At 37.1% G+C, this 22,344-nt stretch overlaps 3 protein-coding genes across 8 annotated transcripts in view; all 3 read right to left on the minus strand.

The window, feature by feature from the left end:
* Nucleotides 1-5,146: 5,146 nt before the first annotated feature.
* Nucleotides 5,147-6,199, minus strand: LOC117101513 (neuromedin-U receptor 2-like). Its single transcript, XM_033241491.1, has one exon. It carries the CDS (start codon nt 6,197-6,199, stop codon nt 5,147-5,149), a length of 1,053 nt encoding a protein of 350 aa, XP_033097382.1.
* Nucleotides 6,200-7,440: 1,241 nt separating this feature from the next.
* Nucleotides 7,441-9,062, minus strand: LOC117101520 (somatostatin receptor type 5-like). Its single transcript, XM_033241499.1, has one exon. The coding sequence runs from the start codon at nt 8,968-8,970 to the stop codon at nt 7,801-7,803; it is 1,170 nt and encodes a 389-aa protein (XP_033097390.1). The 5' UTR covers nt 8,971-9,062; the 3' UTR covers nt 7,441-7,800.
* Nucleotides 9,063-11,484: 2,422 nt separating this feature from the next.
* Nucleotides 11,485-22,344, minus strand: part of LOC117101500 (progressive ankylosis protein homolog) — a 24,473-nt gene continuing 13,613 nt past the window's right edge. Inside the window, exons 1-12 of one of the 6 annotated variants that reach the window (XM_033241466.1) lie at nt 19,347-19,619; nt 17,986-18,199; nt 17,648-17,766; nt 17,377-17,460; nt 17,114-17,278; nt 15,286-15,423; nt 14,966-15,058; nt 14,280-14,354; nt 13,599-13,728; nt 13,302-13,425; nt 12,766-12,865; nt 11,485-12,586 (exon numbers count right to left, since the gene is read on the minus strand). In XM_033241466.1, the coding sequence (XP_033097357.1) occupies nt 12,407-12,586; nt 12,766-12,865; nt 13,302-13,425; nt 13,599-13,728; nt 14,280-14,354; nt 14,966-15,058; nt 15,286-15,423; nt 17,114-17,278; nt 17,377-17,460; nt 17,648-17,766; nt 17,986-18,199; nt 19,347-19,430 (1,506 nt within the window). In that variant the 5' untranslated portion in view covers nt 19,431-19,619 and the 3' untranslated portion in view covers nt 11,485-12,406. Of the gene's footprint in view, nt 12,587-12,765; nt 12,866-13,301; nt 13,426-13,598; nt 13,729-14,279; nt 14,355-14,965; nt 15,059-15,285; nt 15,424-17,113; nt 17,279-17,376; nt 17,461-17,647; nt 17,767-17,985; nt 18,200-18,774; nt 18,828-19,346; nt 19,620-22,344 lie in introns of those variants that run through there. The other 5 variants (XM_033241469.1, XM_033241467.1, XM_033241471.1 and 2 more) reach the window with 5 other exon arrangements.

Genomic DNA, 22,344 nt, shown 5'->3' on the forward strand with positions numbered 1-22,344 from the left:
AAACATTCTGCTTTCGATTAAACAAATAATGTTAATTCGAAAACATACTATTAAAGCTGAATGTTTCAGTTTAATTTTTCAAAAGTAATGTATGCTTCAAAGAGTGATACATTAATAATGATTACCCTAAAGTATACTTTAAATTATAATTCATTGCAGCTTCTGAATGTTGAAGTTGAATGACCGATAAATAGGCGCTGGTTGCAACAGCGTGCCACCGATGGTTCCGGTGTTGGAACACGTCTTCTCGGATAGGGACAATAAACCGTAGGCCCTGTAGAGCCCACAAATGTAAAAATCAATCGCAAATATAAAAATAACCACCAATGTTAAAACATTGTAACCACAAATTAAAAAATAGCCACTGTGATAACATGTCAACCACCATTAAAATAAGCACAAATGTAACAAAATTTGCCCACAAGTGTAAAGATCTATTTAACCACAAATGTAAAAACATTCCATTTTAGCTGAAATGTCATAACATCTCAACCGCAAATGTAAACGTTCATTGCTTGCATATACCGATGTGTAAGAAAATGAAATGAAATGGGTACACTCTTTTTACATTGTAGGTATTTTTACATTTGTGGCTGAATTTTTCATTTTGTTTGTAGGCTCTACAGTCCCTTTAATAGGGGTTAATCTTAGTGTTAAAAGATATATTTCTCCGAATTTAGAGAAGATGGCAATGTACTTAGTAGAAAAAGCAGATGGATCCCCGAATTGTGGCATATAAGGCTTGAATACGTTTAAAATAACAGGCCTAAAGACATGTGATAAGTAGGACAGACACTAAAAACTAAGGGGGGAATTTGGTTGAAAGTTTTCTAATAATGTTAATAAATACCCATATTACGTACAACTTTAGTGTTTTAAAAGCCAGATAATGTCTAAATAAAACATTCAATTGAAAGCTGAAACTACAGAATTAACGAATATTTTTACTACTTCGGTAGTTTTGTCGGCGGTTCACATAAACTTTCATTCTGCTTTCGAATAAACAAATGTTAATTGGAAAGGGTGGTGGTCTGTGGATCCTCCTTCCTGAATGCTTAGATTCTGCATTCTATTAATTAATAGAAAAACTTCGAACTCATTCTGCCCTGTCATGAAACACCCACTCAACCTAAAAATGCACTTTTTTAGCTTTTTGATCTTTTGTGGACATGCAATACACCTTGCGATGCATTCAGATTTTTAAAATTATAACTGCAAATCGCGTCGGGCTGCGCCGTACGACGCTGTCCGGGTTGGCCCTCAAACGCAATACGCAGGCAAATGAATGAAAACAAATAAAAATTGTTTAAGAATCTATATATTATTATGAGCATATAATATTCAGACATAACCAAACGCACTTGATAACAAAATGCTATTTTGCTATAAACAAATTTAATTAAATTTCATTTAAACTGAAATAAATGATCAGAAAATGAAACTTGAAAACTAGGCGGCGCTGTAACATTTTGAAATTACTTCTGTTTGTCAGAGCAGACATTTTTGAGCTGACAACTAATTGTAACGTAATTATATATGCATACGTTAATAAGTGAAATAAAGGTCATTTGTACAATACAACTAAAATTTGTGAATTTTATTCAACTTGAAAAAAACTAAATTGCGCATTTTAATACATAGAGGTGTGACATAAGCAGGCCTAACTATATACACATCTCAATTACTTCTGTCTAGGCAGCATTTTTCTAACCAACTACGACAATGTACTTTAAACCGCCGAGTTAAAACGCATAAGGCTATAATATCTTCTCACCTCTATCGATAATCTCATTCATTAAAAAACTATCAAAATTACGTTATATAACGGTGTCGGTCCAGGGTTGTAGCTTGGATTGCCAATGGTACATGGGTATGCAAAACATTTAAATAATTTAACCAGTTACTGTACAAAGAAATGTATATACGGTATACAATTGTAACAAGGCAGATTGTAAGTGAAACCATGTGGCGAGGCCAAATAAGTAAATTTGCGTCGTATATATTTGTCCCGCGGGGAAATACCCTCACAATACCTACTTAACTATTAAGAAAACAATTAATTTACATTTCAATGATTTCTATTTAAAGCTATGATTTGGTAAACATCCTTAAGCATTAAGCTTTGTTTTTTTTTTGTTTTTTTTCAAAACTTATCTTTTGTAATTTCCAATTGGACTATAAATATGTATGGGTAACTTTACTTACTGTAGGCTTATATTTTAAGACGGTATAAAAGTTTCTTAAAAATTGTAAAATGAATGAGAATTGTCTTTAATTATGTAGGCCTATGTGAAAAAGTGAGGAGCAATCAAAAGGGGAGTTCCCACTAAAGAGAAAAAAAAGTCGTTCACAAGTTTAAACATCAACATTGAAACATAATACGGGCCTGCCAAATGTTATTCGTAAATAGGAAATAGCCACGTATATCACTCGTGTAGTTCGTATGTACAACTATTAGCAAAGAACTTAAATAGCAGAAGAATGAGCTGTTCCGCGTATTTGCATTAAAATTGATAGAACCTCCGCCCTCCCGCGGATGGGGTAAAATTTGAATATCTTATTAAGTGGAAAATCTACAGGAAACAAACAAACCAGAGCGGCGCCTTTATTATTACTATAGCGCCGCCGCACGGATGGGGTAAAATTGCTCTCCATTACCCACAATGCCTTTTGAACGGATGTTCCACTTTATTGGGAAGCTGCTATATCTTCTGCTATTTATTATCTTTGCTATTAGACACACCTTATTATGTATCTAGATACGTCCCTACATACGGTACTGACTGCTTGGCCTTCAAACCTCTGAAATCAAATTAAATGATCAGTTTAATCCATGAAGATGGTGAGATAATATTGGGATTGGTTTTTTTTTTTGTGTGTTTTTTTTTAATAGTTTGCCAATCGTTGGGGGTTCTTGCATATTTCGTCCAGCCTTAAGTTTCGCTTCTAGACAATGTCCTAGATGACCACGCAACCACAAAGGCCTTTCGATACCTTGGGTTGGAAGCACCGTAGTAATTCTGCTGAAGCAACTGACGTCAAACCAGCACTTGCAGAATTTTATAATCATGAAAAGTTATTCGTAAATAGACGCGAGTATCCCCGTGGCTTTAGAAGTTCTCTTGTTCTATGTATACGCTTTGGTGTGGGCAATTAGACACATCTTATGTATTTAGAGACTGCTTGCTTGCTCTGAAATCAAATTAAATGATGATTTTCATTCCATGCATTTTGTCAATCGTTGGCAGTCTCCATATGTCTGTGTGACTGGAGGTGGCACATACAGTATTAACTGTCTTCCAAAACACTAGGCCAATTCAGACCTTTGAATCGAATTACATTATTACTTTCTTTATTACATGTTGTCAGTAGTGAGATTCTCCATGATCAGAGTGTTGGTTTTGTCACTCGTTGGTGGTCTTTGTCTAATTTGTCCAGCGTTTTTGGTTACGCATTTAGACAATCTTGTAGTTAAGCACGCAACAACAAAAGCTTTTCGATATCTTGGGTTGGTAGCGCCGTAGACCAGAGGATTGATGCAAGAATTGAAATAAATTAGAAGACGAAACGTGAAGATCACTGTGGCCATTAGATGTTGGTCCACACTTGTGTGTTGGCGACTGATGCTCAAAATGACATAAAGAGTACATGTTGAATGTACTCTTTATGTCATTTTGAGCATCAGTCGCCAACACACAAGTGTGTTGGCGACTGATGCTCAAAATGACATAAAGAGTACATGTTGAATGGTGCCAAGAGGAAGAAGTAAACCAAACCATTTATGCAAAGTATGCGATTGAAGTGCTGTCTTCGTTTTATAGACACCCGTAAGCGTTTTCCTTTCTGCAGTGTGTCTGTTTATATAAAAACCAGCTCTTCATTGAGGCACGATAAAGGAAGAGACATTTATGTAAGCAGTTATCATCATAAGCTTGGTTTTTTTAATACAGTAGGTTCATATATGTCAACGGGACTTATTGATTTTACATAAAACACACATTTTGCAGAAACTCATGCGTGACTATAAATTTGTCACGCACAAGTCTATGCGTGATAACGAATTATCACGAATTCAGGGGAAGATGTATTTAAAATTATTATAAGAGTCATTAGAAAGCTTTCGTCTATTTTTAAAATGATAAATTAAAGAATTAAAAGAAAAGAAAGGAAAACATAAAATAAAATAGCATCAATTTTACAGTCACACTTCAATGCCTCCAGGTCAACAAAAATAAAAGTGTATTGCCATCCAGTGAATGACCCAATGTTCACCAGAGTCCTGATACACTCAGAATTTTAAGCCTATTTACTATAACGTAAGTCACATTACTGACCTTATAATTATCAAATGGAGAACAATGTGTGATTGTAAAACCTTACTGTACATAAAAAAATATACAAAATTACCAAGCGTTATTGCAAATGGTATACATACAAGATTATCATACAGTAAAATAACAAATAAATATATTTTAAAAGTTCATAAAATTATTTAGGCAAATCCTAAATCAAAGCGGAACTCTGCAACTAACTCTTTCGTTAAAGACTATTAGTTACCATTTATACTGTAGTAACTAGCATTAAATACAATTAAATTAAATACAAAACATAAAATAATAATTCTTACCTATAAAAAGAGCCAATTAATGTCGAATAATACAAAAGAAAAGATTGAATTTAGGCTGACAAGATGTTTCTCCTAGGTAGGATGGGGGAGAAGTGAATACCTTATATTAAGGGGCGTAACAGCCTTTTACACCTTTTTCCCCAGTTTTTAAATATTCAAAAATCTGTATCTCATTCACCGTTTCCCAGTTTTTCGTCAGACAACTTTTTTCAGTCTTAGAAAAATCAGTGCTACAACATATCAAAACATTTTTTCCCCTCGGGAGTCTTACTTTAAGAGCTGAGATTAACTGCTCGGTACTTTGTCGTTGAAAAGTTTAAACATGAAAATTGAAACATAATACGGGCCTGTCGTCCCTCTTGTTGGCGTGTCCTCCCGATTATGTAATATATAGCATCGAGTATTTTAAGTTCTAATAGTGTGAAGCGTGCACATTATTAAGTGTACTGCCTTTGGATTTTTTTCCATATTATGCCGTTTGCTTACGGCATTCTGCTGTTTTCTGATGTCGTAGGCTTTCTAATTACGTACAACTAGAGTTCTGCTTTTAGACAATGTCCTAGATGACCACGCAGCCACAAAGGCCTTTCGATACCTTGGGTTGGAAGCACCGTAGACCAGTGGATTGATACCGGAATTGACATATCCTAGAAGACGAAATGCCGTGTCTAATATGGCCGTTATGTGTGGCTCTACGAGTTTCTTGTGATCATTAAGGTACGACACAAAGTAAAATAACGAGTTGATATTGAATGGTGCCAAGAGGACGAAAAACACCAAACTATTGAAGCAAAGCATGCGATTGAGGCGTTGTCTTATCTGTCCATTTCGGTAATGTATCGTCTGCACCATCCCACGATTTTCTAGAGACTCACTAACTCTACTCAAGCGGCGTAAAATCATCGCGTACAAAAAGTTGCTTACTATTACTGATGTAAAAAACGCAGACGATTGCATAATTTGATAGTAAACAATCGCACCATCAATATCACTCGTGTCTTCTGTGAATGAAACAGTCAGACAGACTCCAAACGTCTCTGGAGGATTTACATATTTGCTGTCCCAATAAAGTAGACAGTAAAGCCTATAATTGGCAAATGCAGGCGTAAAGCTGATTGAAATTGTCGCAGACACCAACCAGATAGCTGTAAGAAGACGAACAGCTCTTTTTCGTGGATTAATGTGAGCTTCCAGTGGCCAACAGACACTGTAATATCGCTCAACAGCTAATATCAGTATGTGCAGTTCTGACGCAATTAGCGAGGTATTGATGAAAAATGCTATTAGTATGCAACCTGCAGTGCCACGGTTTCCGTCATCCCCAAACGATGGAGATGTGCCGTGACGAAGAAGCTTATCGCTGATGCTACAGATTAAAAGAGATGCATCGGCTACCGCAAGGCTCATGAGATACATATTAATGGTAATTCGCATGTCTGGTACTCGATATACCATGAATATGAAAGAGAAGTTTGTGATTAAACCAAACGCCAACAAGATTGGCATCAAAACCACTGTCGCCGTTTCTTGCCATTTTGTGTATAGCAGATCACTTGGGTTAGCCCCAGACATATTAAGGGAAAACGCACAATCGGTATTTTGCAAGCCCATTGCAACGTTTTCGTCCGGCGAACGTGAACTCCGAATGAAAAATGTTTACACACCTTAGTAACGTTTAATGTTATATACCTTTCACGGCGTATGGCGTACTAAAGTTGATCATTAGATTGATGTAAGTTTAAGTAGAATAATGGCCTGAAGAAGTAAGCAAGTGTACCGTACGCATTTATCAGGTACGGTCTGACGTCTGGATCGACGTGCATAGATGGATATCATTTATCTCCAAGGCATTTATTCACGGTTGTCATGGTAGTAATTCTTGTTAGCAATATAATACAAACTGTTAGTTCCATAGACATATTTTCCATAGTTCCATAAATATTTTAATGGAAATTTACATCAGCTGTCGTCTTATTTGTGGACCGGAGAAGGATAGCAAATTCCTTTTGAGGGTCAACCTTTAAATTTGTTTCCCATTCTTTATAGTGTTACTGAGGGTTCAGTTATAGGTCCGCTTTTATTTATCATTTTTGTTTATAATTTTACTGCTGTTCCCAGATTATAATTAGTTTATTATTTGCAGATGATATTAAAGTACAGTATAAACATTTCTTCATCTGATGATGCTACTTTACGTCAGGCACTTAGATCTAGATGATTTGGCGCGGTGGTAAAATTCATGAAGTGTGGTGATCATATTCTGCTAGTGCCTGTTGTCAATTTAGACTAACGGGTTCCAAATAAATATGTGAAGGCCAAAATGACCACCACTCCCCTCCTCTCATCGATTAAACCATGGAGGTATAATTATACCTCCATGATTAAACCAAGTGTGAGGCGTAAATTTACAAAACATGGTATGTCATTATTCAGGTATTTTCGTCCATCTTCTTGTAACCGTGTAGGGTGGCTTTGACGACTTGGTCCACATCAAGTTTTCGTTGTGTTGCTGTGCCACCATGCAATCATTAGAGAAAATGCCTTGATGCAAGGACTCGCTTATCGGTTTTGAATTGTCTGAAATTGTGTATATAGGCCCATACACACTGAAATGTCTCCAGCCCATAGAGGCATTAAAACCATAGTGTAGCCTATTCGCTGGTTTCTTGCGATGATAAAAGGTTCAACCATGCTAAATAGTAATAGATGCATGCATGCATACTAACCAATTTAAACTAATTTCTTTTTGTATTGTCGACTACTGCTCGCGGCATACCGATGTTTTCCAAAGACGAAGGCGTGTTATTCCAACGTAAGTGAAGAAAACTTAATTTGAACTTAATTAAACTTAACTAAAACCAAATATTTGATAATATTTTTTTTTTTGGTACATTTGCATTTGTTTTGGTTTTTCTTCTCTGTTGTTGTTAAGCGCCTCGAGGTTGTGTCAACCTGAGGCGCTATATAAATCCAGAATTATTATTATTATTTATTAATATTTGCTGATATCTAAAAACTCAAGTCCTTTCGTAAATAGAAAAAAAAATAGCCGTTAGGCCTACTCTCCCCCTTGTGTCCGTGTATGTAAAATGATCCAAAACACAGTATGAACTGTCTTCCAAAAAACTAGACCATCAGACCTCTGAAATAGGCTTACTTTATCACTTTCATTATTACGTGTTGTAGGTAGTGAGATTTTCTATGGTGGGATTGTTTGTTTTGCCAGTCGTTGGCCGTCTTTGCCTACTTTGTCCATTTTTTTTACTTTCGCATTCAGGCAATCTCTTAGACGAGAACGCAACTACAAAGGCTTTTCGATACCTTGGGTTGGAAGCGCCGTAGACTAGTGGATTGATGCAAGAATTTACATATCCTAGAAGACGAAACGCAGTGTCCAGTATGGCAGTTACGTGTGGTTCCACAAGTTTTTTATGGTCATTTATATATGATACAAAGTAAAATAAAGAGTAAATGTTGAATGGTGCCAAGAGGGCGAGGTAAACCAAACCATTTAAGCAAAGCATGCGATTGAAGTGTTGTCTTATTTGTCCGTTTCGGAATTGTGTCGTCTGCGCCATCCCACGATTTTCTAAAGACGCGTTAACCCTACGCAACTGCCGTAAAACTAGTACGTATAAAACGTTACTTACTATTACTGATGCAAAAAATGCAAACGTTTGCGTAATTTGAAAGTAAACAATCGCACTGTCAATATCACTTGTCTCGTCTGTGTATCCAACAGAGAGACAGATTCCGTATGTCTCGGGGGGATCTACATACTTACTGTCCCAATGAACTAGGCAGTAAAGCCTGAAATTGGCAAATGCAGGTGAAAAGCTAATGGAAAGTATCGCAGAAACCAACCAGATAGCAGTCAGAAGACGAAGTGCTCGCTTCCGTGGATTGATGTGTGCTTTTAGTGGCCGACAGACACTGTAATATCTCTCAACAGCTAATATCAGTATATGCAGTTCGGACGCCATTAGTGCCGTATTGATGAAGAATGATGTTAGTATGCAACCTGCAGTGCCACGATCTCCGACATCCCCATATAATGGAGAGATGGCATGACGAACTAGCTTATCGCTGATGCTCGTGATCAAAAATGAGGTATCGGCCACCGCAAGGCTTACAAGATACATATTTATGGTAATTCGCATGTCTGGTACTCGATACACCATGAATATGAAACACAAGTTCGTGATTAAACCAAATGCCAACAAGATCGGCATCAAAATCACTGTCGCCGTTTCTTGCCAATCTGTGTATAGAAGATCACTTGGGTTGGCCCCAGACATATTATAAAAATGCACATCATCACAATCAGCATTTTGAAAGTTCATTGCAGCGTTCTCGTCTGCCGAATGCGAACTCCAAATGACAATTTGACAACTTGCACGTTTTGATTTCGCAAAATGAACAACTTTCGCGGCATCAGACTATCTATCAGGTCTATTCTTATGCACTCGAGTGTCGATGCTCATGTTAGTCGTTTCAAACAGATTTGCGGTCTGCAGAAGCAGTATTATAAAGTGTACCTCGTCTATCAAGTTCCATCAAACAACTGAGTCGAATGTGCAAGATATTTCTATTTCAGTACCTACAATCAGATATGCAGCGTATTGCTAATATGATTTGTGTAGAATTGTTATGTGGTCAATATTTGTTTTTCATCGCTTATCTCTAAAGCGTTCATCTACGGTTGTCCTGACAGTGGTATTCTTTTAATAGCAAAATAATACAAACAATTAGTTTATAGACTGTAGGCCTATTTGTAATGAGAGAGCCGGTACAAGCGCTGTCCCTTTAAGGTGGTTTTCCAATAGACGAACTTATTCGCGCGAATCAAAGTGTCGGTTCGCTGATTGGTTGCGCATTTTTTCGCTTCGCAAAAACTCCGATAGGGATGTGAATGCGCATGCGCATGAACCGACGCTTTCGATTTGCGCGAATAAATTCGCCTTGAGGAAAACCGGCTTTAAGGTTGCTGCTAAGGTCCCATGCAACGACAGTGTACAGCCGGGCATTTACTGCGTCGTACGAAGTAACTCCGCTCCTTGTGAGCGCTAGACTACGCGACCCCGTCTGCTGATTGCCGGTGGCAGTCTGAAGGGACCGCCATTAAAGACGAACCGTTGCATGCGCGTCGTCGCGTTTTGCGTTCTTTATAGCCAGGCTTAAAGTTACATAAACACATACGTTTGTGGGACAAGCGCGTATTTCTTGAACTGTTATGATTGGCCAGTTTTACATTTCGTCAGACTAAGTTTGGTGCTTTGGCGACTTGAATTAATAATTTTCAACTTGTCCAGAGCGAAGCTTTGCTCGTAATTGAAAAAAAGTAATTAGTATGGAAGTATTTGCGGCTCCCTGTGGCGGTCAACATCGCGTAGCAAAGGACAATGCATTTTGACGGTCAATATTGATTAGGGTTCTTTTGAAAATAACTACCAAACATGCAAGTAAATAAAAACTTTTTATCTGAACTTAATGTTAAATAATAATCGATTTATATCTGCATCTATTCATTGTATTTGCGATTCAAAAATGTTAAGAAACTGCTATGGAACCAGTTATGTATCTAGGAGTCTTGAAATTGGGAGGGAGAAAGCTAGCAGGTGCTGGGCCGCGAAGGTGAAGTCGGGGTCGATAATTAAGTGAGGAAGGTGCTACCTCGCAATATAAGGTGAAATAAGGTGATTTTTAACAATACTTGAATGTGATTTTTTTTTTGGCTCCGAACATTTTCATTGGAATTGGGGATTGGGGAGGGCCGCAAGCTTTTTTGCTGTGTTGGGACGGGTTGGGGTGGTGGCGTGCAGCATCCGCGCATTTTCTTGGTAGACCACTGCAACTCCCCTTTAACAAAATTATAGTATCTATGTAAGTCCGAAGTAAAGAGAAATGAATAAAGAGATAAGCCTATTTCAAGCGTACTCCAACTGAAAATTAATTTAATTTGTTAATATTATGTTTACAATAAATTATCGCAATGTAAACATCGTTTCAGATAAATAGGGAGTACAATTCAATTTTTGAATCGCTCGGCTATGACGTCACAGGCGTATGCGGCGTAATATCGTAGGGAACCCCGGATGGACCATTATCGAACCACCGTTAGGTTGATATCGCGGTAATTAAGATATTTACATTTTCCACAGTTTGACATTGAAAACCATCAACGTCTTCAATTATAAACTATTTGTTTGCCTTGTTATAACGTATGCGATATGCTCCCCTCATATATTGGCCTGACTACAAACTAAATACAGTACTACCAGCAAATCCATATTACTTTCAAAGATATTGCCTTGAAATTAATATGTTGTATTTAGGCTATATCGTTCGCTTTATTGTATACCGTACATTTACGGTGTATTGGTGTCCGTTATTTTTACAATTAATCACAGGCCTGGCTGCTAATATTACACGCTAATGTTTATAATTGTTTATAGTGACCGTTTTATTGTACTCTTAATATTTATATTTGTTTGTAGTGTCCGTTTCATAACATGCTGTTTTTCACATTGTTTTAATATGCCCATCATTGTAGGTTAATATTGAACCTTTTTCATAAATGACCGTTATATTGCCGCCTTTGTTTCTCAGTTATACTTGTATCAGTGGCGGATCCGGGGATTCGAAATAGAGGGGGCCCAGGGAGGGATGTTCACATAGAGGATGTAGATTACCTCATCCCACTATAGTCGGGGCAGAGGTAAGAAAATTTATGATTCTAATACCGCTAGTTTGATTATAATTTTCAATATCTCCTCATTTTTCTTATAATTTTGACAATCTGGGTGGGTGGGGGGGGGGGGGGCGCTATCCACCCCTTATATTTCCCCTTCGTTCCGTTACGTAGACGCTCTAAATTAAATTTGTGATGACGTAGCGGGTGCATTGCTCCAACTAAACTTAGCAAAAGGCCATTGCAATGCATAGGATTACGAGTTCATTGTTTTATTACTATCCTTGTATTCGTATAATTAATATCGAATGGTCCAGGTAGGCAAAGAAATAATTGTAGACCTAGATGAAGAGTACACTGAACATCGGAGAGTGAAAAAAAACGAAAATTATATGCATAATGCTTCCGTAGATAATTATGAGTAAATAACAGGTCCAGACTATATAAAAACATGTGACATGCCTAAATATGGTCATGATGACATCACATCATGACCATATATAGGCACATCATGACTCTATATGGGCATACAACAGTTTTTTGTCAAAAGAAAATTTCACAATCTGGACAGAGCTCTTGCATTGTGCATTTGAATTTAACCCTTCACAAAAATTAGCATTTTAAATTAACATAGTACAGTAATTATTAATACATATTATTATAATAATACAGATTTTATTATGACAGGTATAAAATATATTCAATGATTTTAGTTGTACAAACAATTAAAAAAACATTGTGTCTAACATTATGGATATGAAAGTATTCAAAAAATTAACATAGTACAGTAATTATTAATACATATTATTATAATAATACAGATTTTATTATGACAGGTATAAAATATATTCAATGATTTTACTTGTACAAACAATTAAAAAAACATTGTGTCTAACATTATGGATATGAAAGTATTCAAACAATTTATAAAACAATATAAATCATGATTTGATAGAGACAAATTCTAAACCACTTTGCAGTAATGCTATATACAGTATAAATAATTTCTTTTCATAGTAATGTATTTTACAATGTACTGTATCATATTTTGGAAGCCGTATATTGAAATACTGTACTACTACTTAGTATTAGGTATTTACTTGCTGCATTTCAATTAATTCATCATTTTCTCCTTCCTCAATTTGTACTTCATCTTTTTGGTGAACTGTGTCCCCATTTAAAAGAGGTAAATCCTTCAGTTCTTCATCATTACTAGACTGTGATTTTTCAGTTGATTCTCCTAATACCATAGCTGGCTGGTGCCTTTTCTGTAACAAAAAAAATCATAGAAAAAGTAATAAAAATGCACTTTTAAATATTGCTGCCGTCCAAAAGCACAGAAATCCTAGGGAATTAGAGTATAGGTTTTTTAAGACTGGCAGTAGTCACTGTGTGCATTTACAGGCCAATTTATATTCAAATGAGTTTCAAAAGGTTAGCGACGTACCATTCTGTATTCTGTGATAAATGATGCTATTTGAACCGATATAGTTTCTCCAGCAAATCCAGCAAGTAGTGCTGTAACGCCTAATGGAGCACCATGGAGTCTGCAAAAGAAAAAGTTTTAGCCTGTAAGAACCATACATACATTTTTACGCTATTGTTTTGTGGGGCTTAGCAACATCCAAGAGGCGGGGTTTAGCAAAAAGATCCATTACCTGTGATTTGCAAATGGGTGTGATATGCCAGTAAATGTATGAGAATATCGCGTGGTTGTGCTGAATTTCGTATGTACTACCAGCCGCCATGAAGAGGCACTTAGTAGCTACACGTCCACAACAATCACAGGGACTATGAGCCATAGCACCTGGGTAACCCCCTACTCTTTCGAAAGATGCAATGGGTTCTTTAAAGTGCACACCATATTATAACTCCTTATCGGAGAAGACTTGGTTCTACCAACTGAACCCAGGACGATGTGCAGTACTGATGTTACCGCCAGAGCACTACACAGGCTATTGGATGTACAAGATTTGTTCTTACCCCATCTTTGGAAAGACAATCAAAACAATGATTAGGAAAACCATTCTCACAACAGCACTGGGAAACAGTACAGTAGTTTTCTTCATCATGAGCAACCAAGATGTGTTGTGGGAACGCCATACAGCTACGTAAACAAAAAAGAATCAAATAATGTTAGTAATATAGCAGAAGATGAGTCCCATTTTTTTTTTAAGTTAAAAGGGAGAAATCCAACCAAACATTGATTGATGGGCAGCACAACAATATTATTTGGGCTTAGTGTAAACGAAATTTAAAATAATATTAAGTGCAACTTACTGAATAATGGAAAAACAGAGAAGATTTTCAATGGTACTATACACATAAGTGCAACCTCCTCCGATAAACCTAAACTGTTAGTGAAGAAACTTGTGACAATTCCTGGAATCAAAAATAAGCTGAAGCTAATCTGAAAATCAAACAAGTGGCATAATGGTTAGGGTTTTAGGCTTCCAATGCCAGTTTCCTGGGTTCAAATCCTGTATAAAGTCATAATGAGTTTTGTTGGTGTAAAACAATTTATCAATCAATCAATCGACTGATGGATTCACTGATTCATTGCAGGTGCATTGAAAGAAGTGGGGTTGGGCGGGTGCAGTCTGATGGTCTTCTTTATAGAATGGTTTGGTTTCTAGATGTTTAGATATACACTTTCCTGTATTCCTATTAATAAATGAATACACTCTGAATTCATATGTTTCCCTACTCCAGTATGTAAAATTAATATTTGAGTTCACTGTTGTTATTGATTAGTGATGCATTGATTGGTAGTTGTTCAATAAGTGATCAGTTTATTGATGGTCAATTGACTGGTTGGTCAATTTGTTGACAGTTGGTTTCATTTGTTAATGATAAATCAATGGTAATTGATTGATTTGTAATTTATTAAGTGATCAGTATATTGGTGATTGATCGACCAATTGATTGTGATTGATTGGCTATTAAATTAATTCACTCTACCATTAATACAAGAAAGAGACAGCATATATCAAAATTCCTTATATGTCTTCTGTGTACAAGAGTGACCTGATTGTTCTGGAAGTAAAGAAGAATAATTCCAAAAATGTTAAGACATAAGAGTTTAATACTATACAGGAGTGATTTTTTGCCCTACCTGACATGTTAACGTACCAAATACTCGGTACATTCCTAAATATCTTTAAAAAAAATGCAAGTGATTCAGGTGGGAATCGAACCCACAACCTCCAATAACTAGCCTGGTGCCATAACCACTAGACTACTGAGCTTGCGCCTAGTGACTAGTGTTGAATCCGATCCACAAGCAGCAGTGGGTTCTGCAAGTATTTTTTGGGAACATTCTGACTATTTGGTACGATAACAACTTAGGTAGGGCAAAACATTAGTCATATGATATTTTTTTCATATGATTTATTTTAGTTTAATACATAGCAATGCATAACACTTTTTTTCATTTTTATACACTGCATTCAAAATTTTGTATCTTTTAAGCTGTTCACAATTATTTTTTAGTGTTATAGAGACTATTAATCAAAATAAGTTTTTCCGCCAGAGCCTGACTTTAAGTATTGTTATTATTAATTAAGTATTATACAGAAGTTATATTTGATATTAAACAATATCATACTTTTATGTAAATTCATACATGTTAATGTTTCAATTCATACCCTCAAAAAGGCTGGCTGAAGAGATTTCAGCTCATTTAACCAACCAAATGTAATTCTACCTGTTGGGTGCACTAGGGTTAGTACGGCTATGGCCTGAAAAAAAAAATAAAAACACCATCAAAAAAAGAAAAATTCTGAAACCATAATGATATTATTGTCAATATCATTATATCAAATTACAACTTTATCAAGGTATAATGCAGCACCTTGCATACCACTTATTTTCTCTCACCTCTTTTCTTTTATAGCGCTATTTTAGGGAGGGGGTCCTGGCCCCAGGAGGGGTTCTAGCCCCTGCACTAGACAAATATTTTTCGAACCTGAACAGCTTCATCTGAGCCTCCGAGGTCTCTGGCTACAAACAGGTTGATGATCGGTCGGCTGATTTTCTGGACAGCTTGGACAATTGCAAGTGGCCACCAGAACATGAGCACTCGTAGAATACTCAAACTGCTTTCCTAAACAATCCAAGATAATTAAAACATATAGTCTAATTCTGTTGCATCATGAGAAGTAGTTGTTGTTTAAGAAAAAATTACATACAAAAAAACCATTCAATAAGGCAATGAGCAACATCAATAAATTAAAAAAAAAAAAAAAACGAAAAATAGGAATAGAGCCATAATAACAGTAATGGACAAGTGACAAAAATCATAATAAATTTAAGCATGTGGCCACAGGGGGCTTGAGAACCGCCCGCCAGACACAGCTGGCCTAGCTTTCAAGGAAGTCGTGATAATATATGTCGGGGTGGGGGCGCGAAATTATTAAATTCATTTGTTTACCAGATTCAGGCCATTTTTGGGCAATAAATTTATAGAAAATGTTTTGAATTACTTCCTCGAATTTTCCCATAACAATTATAGGCCTACTGTATGTCATTTATTAGATATACTGAATGGAAAGATAGCCAATAATATATTAACAACTTTTTAGCTCCGATGAGGAACTCTAGGACGACGTTCCGCAAACTACGGTCCGCCGCGAAACATTTTTGGAGGGCCGCGAAGCCGTCCGAAATTAATAATAAAAAAAAATAACAAAGTGACGTTTCATCATGGAGAAAATAGTTTTTAATAAAGCCGCTTCATTTTTCCAGCGAATGCGTCGCTTGAACACGCTGCTAAAATGCCAGTGCCAGTTTTTGTGTCTATGCCCCCTCGGGAGCTAGACACTATGCCTGTCTCTTATACACATCTAGATGTGTATAAGAGACAGGTTCTGGAAGTAAAGAAGAATAATTCCAAAAATGTTAAGACATAAGAGTTTAATACTATACAGGAGTGATTTTTTGCCCTACCTGACATGTTAACGTACCAAATACTCGGTACATTCCTAAATATCTTTAAAAAAAATGCAAGTGATTCAGGTGGGAATCGAACCCACAACCTCCAATAACTAGCCTGGTGCCATAACCACTAGACTACTGAGCTTGCGCCTAGTGACTAGTGTTGAATCCGATCCACAAGCAGCAGTGGGTTCTGCAAGTATTTTTTGGGAACATTCTGACCTGTCTCTTATACACATCTAGATGTGTATAAGAGACAGCTTCAGTTCTTCATCATTACTAGACTTTCTATTCATAGAGGCCTTTATGAAGAAATCCTATCCAGTGGTGGCTGTGACCGGCCAACTCCGGCTATGAATTTAGAAAGATTGAATTGTGTTAAAATGAGTACACAATGTACACAATTTTTAAAAAGGTTCTAGGCCTAGGTTGTTCTTTAGTCCCTATTTTTATTAATTTTAAGTATATTATCAATAATGAATGGAAAATAAAATATTTGAAGGAACAGAAATAAGAATAGGAAAGAAACTTTGAGCAGCTGAAATTATCCCAAAATATGTAATAATAACAATCAATATACTGTATCTCATTATCATAATTTTAACGACAGAGAGACTTCAGAAACTTCAGAAAATCGTTCCCAAGATGCATGGACTCTCCATGGTTAAGCTGTGTTAAAAACCAATGAAAGCTCAAGAATAAAACGTAAGTTAACATATTTATTCAAATATTTTTGGATCATCAAAAAGAAATTCTAACAAATAATTAACGTTTTAGAAAAAAGTGTGAGCTTTTCTCCCATAGGTCAAGGAGTCAAGTCTATCACTTTTTTACACACTATTCAACATTAATCGCCTTACGTTTGTTTGGGTTTCGTTCGTCCTTCTCACTGTTCTGTGAATGAGGAATCCAATGAAAAGTATACTGAACCGAGTCAAGATGCCAGTATAGACAGCAATGACTGGAACTAACACTGGTCTTGTGTTTGCTATATCCATTTTTAGTAACCCAAACACAGTGCCTATCTAAAAAGAGAAGACAGCCTACTGTATATTACATACTCCTTTGAATCTGTTTTTCTGTATTCAACAAACATTGAAAAAATAACAATTGCATGGTTTACCTGGACAGCAACATCTATCACAGATGCGGACCCAACAAGGGCGGTGTGTTTTAGCTGCAAAAGGTAACCTGCTACATACCAGGACTAGAGCATTAAAACATAATTAAATCAAATTAATTTGTACACCAATCACATACCAGGACTAGAGCATTAAAACATAATTAAATCAAATTAATTTGTACACCAATCAGGATTTAAAATTGCGGGGGGGTGGGAAGAATAAATATTACTACAACTTTTTTTTCCTCTTCCAGTAATGTTATATTCTTACCATTCCATGAAAAAGGGGGACGAAACTCAGCATCAGTACGGCCTTTCTTGTAGCTTGGCCCACATCCTCATCTAAGTGGTATAGCGTATGAGTTATAAAATACCCAAAGTCGGTATACGCTAAAAAAAAACAAATATAGGACAAAATTATTATCCTTGAACAATGAACAATTTAATTTCTTAATTATTTTTTTTTTTATGGTTTATAAAATAAATGTTTTAGATATTTAATTATTCAAAAAATATTGATTACCAATTAATAACGCGAGTGTGATGATAATTGCAGAGAGTAGGAACAGCCTTGATCTCTTATTTAATTATTCAAAAAATATTGATTACCAATTAATAACGCGAGTGTGATGACAATTGCAGAGAGTAGGAACAGCGTTATCAACCCAATCCTTGCCTCCTTCTTGTTGTGCACCAGCACCAAAGAAACGTTTTTGAATTCTTGAAAAGGTCCCGAGGCAAATTGTGTGAGTGTATACGCTATACCAAATATGGCAAGCATCTCGGTGGCATTCTTCGCTGACGATAATCCTCGATTCAAAACCTGGTGAAAATAGAGTACATGGCGGGGGTAAAACAAAGTTAAAAAAAAGTTATAACACATTGAATACCCCTCCCCCAAAACAACCCTAAACAAGCTCTTTTTTAAAATTAAAAAGAAAATATGTTCTAATTTCTTGGAACAGCCCAATAACCCAATAACCGTCTGGGGTAAAAGAAAAAAATATATGTATTTTCTCCATATTTGTTGAAATAAGCATTTAATCCCCCATAATTGTAAAATTTTTCGTCGGGACATCTCCCCCCCCCCAGCCCACCTATCGGGGACCTTGGACCCCCCCGTCACGCAATTCTTGGCACCACCACTGACCAGGGATGACCTCCCCTCCCTGGTTCCCGCTAAATTGTCTGACCAATGGAATTCTTGAAATGAGGGTGGTGAATGGGAGGGGGGGGACCAAAGGTGAAGTGGGGGGGGGGCTCAATGGTCAGTTGAGGGGTGCTTTTCACAAAATAAGGTGAATTCCGGTGATTTTTAACTACTTGACTGTGATTTTTGTTTTTGTGGGGTGACTGGGGGGCCCCCGCACACCCCCTAGATACGCCACTGTGTCTGACCTCTGTGAGACCAGATCACTATTACTTTTAGCTTCAGTGGCCAAGCCTGAGCAGCTACTTTGTGTCGAATAGAGAGCCGCGCGCACAATGGTAAACTACATAGCGCGAAGTGCGATAGGCTCTGGAAGCTAGGTAGGCTCTGGAAGTCCCTCAGTGGAGTTGCCAGGTTATCAGAAATTTACATTTCAAATTTTGCGAAAATGGTCTACAGCAGACGTACCTGTCAAGTCTCACGCATCTCGCGGGAGTCCCACACTTTATTTTTGCACTGCGCGCCACTCGACTTTCGCAATGCGCCTCTTAATTGTTTGTGATTTTTGGCGTTTCATAGGTGAGTGCTTGCGTGTACTGTATGTTATCATAGAGAAAATAGTTTTATGGTTACATCTACGCTTGACTACTTTTAAGGTTTGTGACCTCAAGTATAAAAGTCCCCAAGTAAAGCAAATCCAGAAGAAATCTCCAGCAAGCCAGTGCCTTGACAGGTGTGCTATAGGTCAGGCCTTATCTGTTTCGTGACCTTGATTTTTGTCTTAGTCCCTCTCCTGATCATACGTAAACAATTTATTTACCTGGTCCGAGACATCAACTGCAACAATAGTCAAGGCTAGCGGAGCGATGAACTTAGTGAGATGCCAGTATGCTTTGAAATCCATAAGTTCGTCTCACTTGTTGAAATTTCACAATTTACAATGCTTCTTGAAAACAATTCTAATAAGCCTACATTAGGCCTACTTGTTTGGTGAGTTTGCAGTAATCGTAAAATGGAAAGAAAGATCCAGGGACTTTCCATCAGCTCTATGGCTTCTATGAATAAGTTGAGCGAAATATATAGGCCTACCAGTAATAGCTATCAAAGAATCTATATTTTTTGAGCTGAGCCAACTGGATGCGACTGGCTTACATGTTACGGTGGCCCATAGTGTCACAGAGAAATAAATGAGTATTGTGCTGTACAGTGCGAAAAATAATATCGATGGTCACAGATTGGTCCCGTGGATTCTGCACACGTCCTGATAAATTATATGGGGTTTCCCCTCCCCATTCTTTGAGCCTCTTCGGAGCTGAAATCGGGCAGTGGCGGATTCAAGGGGAGGGGGAGGAATATCTGGTCCGCGCCTGAATACATTTTTCAAAATTAAGAAAAAGGTATATTATATTCCTGTAAGTCCGAGAGAGGCCTACCTACCATTCCGGCCATCTAGAGTCCTGGTTCTTGGCGGCCCGCTGGCCAATTTTAATTTCCCCACTTTAGGGTTGGTGGGGGCGGGGCTGTCATCAGGGGGAAGATTTAGGGGGAGCGCCTGCGACTCCCCCCCCCCCCTTTACATCACAATTTTTTTTTTGAGATAATTAAATGAATATACTCAATTCCATAGAAAGGGTAGTTCTATGTCACATCGCGCAAATGCATAGCTACAAAGAAAGTTTAAGCGCAGATGCACTTTGAACATGGAAACTTTCGTGCTATCAATCACATCTCTATCGAGGTCAGCAGATATGTGCTGTCAGGCAACCCCATACACAGTGACCACAGTACACTGATATGTGTGCACATCTCCATTGTGGACACCCCTTCAGGAGACCAGGGAGGTGTTATAGCACTATAACAACTCCCTGAGTAGACTTACTCTTAAAGTACAGTTTTTGTGTAGACAACATTTGACACTTTTGACGTGTGAGTTTTACATCCTTATTGTTTTCAAGAACAGTATCTGGTTTAATCATCATTGTGTAATTTACAAGATATACTGTATTGTATAATCCTGTTGTCTAATTGACATGAAACAAAATAGCCTACCTATAAACCTGGGCCTAGGCCTATTTCCAGTGGAAGATTTAGGGGGTGGGGGTAAGGGGCATACAATAAATAACACCAAAAATCGATCACTGAGTACTTTCCGTGGTCCTCTTCAAACAAGCAAAACACGTTCATGGCCTGCCTCACGCAGATCTAAAATTAAACCCTGTAAACAGAGCTATATATATATCTGTCTCTTATACACATCTACATCAGAAATGTTATGTCAATTCCAAGAATGTTTAAGGTTATTGACATGGTAGAAGAAGCCCGTTGTTAAATCAAGAGGTAAACACAATTAAATTTATGTTATTGCAATACGTCTATTGGGTTTTATCGTCAATAAAATTCGTTAAAAAAATAAATAAAATTCGTAAACGTACTTATTGATAAACAGGTATGAACCAAAGAACAGTGCTTATAAAAATACCTTTCGATTGTTGTGCAAATAATTCAAGTCATACAGGAATCTATATGTCGCTAAGTCCTGCCTGTGTGTGTTTTGTTCTGATCATTGTGTTTCGTCAATAGCCTTCTTTTCAAGGTCATACAGAATTAGCATCACCACGACTTTTTGTGCTGCTTTAAGTTCCATCTCTGTATTTTGCTTTGTTCACGTGATTAGTTAATAGCATTCTTTACTTTATATGGGTAATAAAGATTTGATGTATCAACAAACAGTGCTCATAAAAATACATTTTTCTTCCAGGGGTGGGCATGAAAATTGGTCGGAGAGCCAAAGTGAATTTTTTGATTTAACACTGAGGGTCCTACCCAAAATTTAATGTTTCCAGTGTGCTTCCAAAAACCTCCAAGACTCTTTTACACCAACTTATTCTTATGTTACTTTTTACATATGATAGGTGTCGGGCTGTAAAAAAAAGGTGTTTTTCTAGCCAATGTTGCTTGGCGAGCCGCACCCATGGGGTGGGCCGCACTTTGCGCACCTCTGCTCCAGTCATACACATGCGTACATTGGAAAATTGTTTGTATTTTGATCTACACAGACATTTCCCGCAACCAAATTTTGGGTTATGACTGCTATAGAGTGCAGGCCTAGTACAATTTAAAATTGCGAAAAAAATAAAAGAACTTTCAAATAGACCTATCTTAGCGGAAGAGTTTTACCCAGATTCGACGATTGCTTTCTCGGCGACCGAGTTTATCTTTGGCCTTCAGATCATCAATCTACACTATAAAATTTTATGTGACAAAACAAAATATGATGTGACCATATATGGGTACGATGACGTCATATCACATATCAAATTGTATCAAAAAAGTTGAACGTGTTAAACTCTATGTTCCATCACATTTTATGTGACGCTTTCTTTTTTTAAAGAAATTTGATAGTGTAGACAAAACTTTAAAATAATTTGGCCCTTCAAACAAATTAATTAAAAACCGGGAATCTAGAGGTTCAACACGGTGGCCGACAAGAAAGAAATTTGCCGACAAGGGGTCCGACATGTCCGACGGAGGGTCCGAGCGTTCACAGGGAATTTTTTTTTTTTTTTTTTTTTTGGCTAATTAAGATATGGTCAAAAATGTGCTTTTAGACCACAATGGATCGGCAGTCAAAAAACCTTATTTGGATAGGCAAATTATTATTTTCTTTTAATCCGACCACCTTCTAAAATGTATGATTATGGCACCTAATGGCCGGAAATGTCACTTTCAGACATAAAATTTGAATAGAATTTTCTTCCCCCCCCCTTTTTTTTAAAAGGCATTAGGCTTTCAATCAAGTCGTGGTTAGTACCAACTGG

This window comes from Anneissia japonica, unplaced genomic scaffold (assembly GCF_011630105.1).
Source record: "Anneissia japonica isolate Jap-2015-1 unplaced genomic scaffold, ASM1163010v1 scaffold287998_len430063_cov162, whole genome shotgun sequence".
Taxonomy (NCBI): domain Eukaryota; kingdom Metazoa; phylum Echinodermata; class Crinoidea; order Comatulida; family Comatulidae; genus Anneissia; species Anneissia japonica.

Bases quoted from the DNA above. Each gene is read 5' to 3' on its own strand.
- LOC117101513 (XM_033241491.1), bottom strand. From the start codon at position 6,199: ATGTCTGGGGCTAACCCAAGTGATCTGCTATACACAAAATGGCAAGAA.
- LOC117101520 (XM_033241499.1), bottom strand. From the start codon at position 8,970: ATGAACTTTCAAAATGCTGATTGTGATGATGTGCATTTTTATAATATG.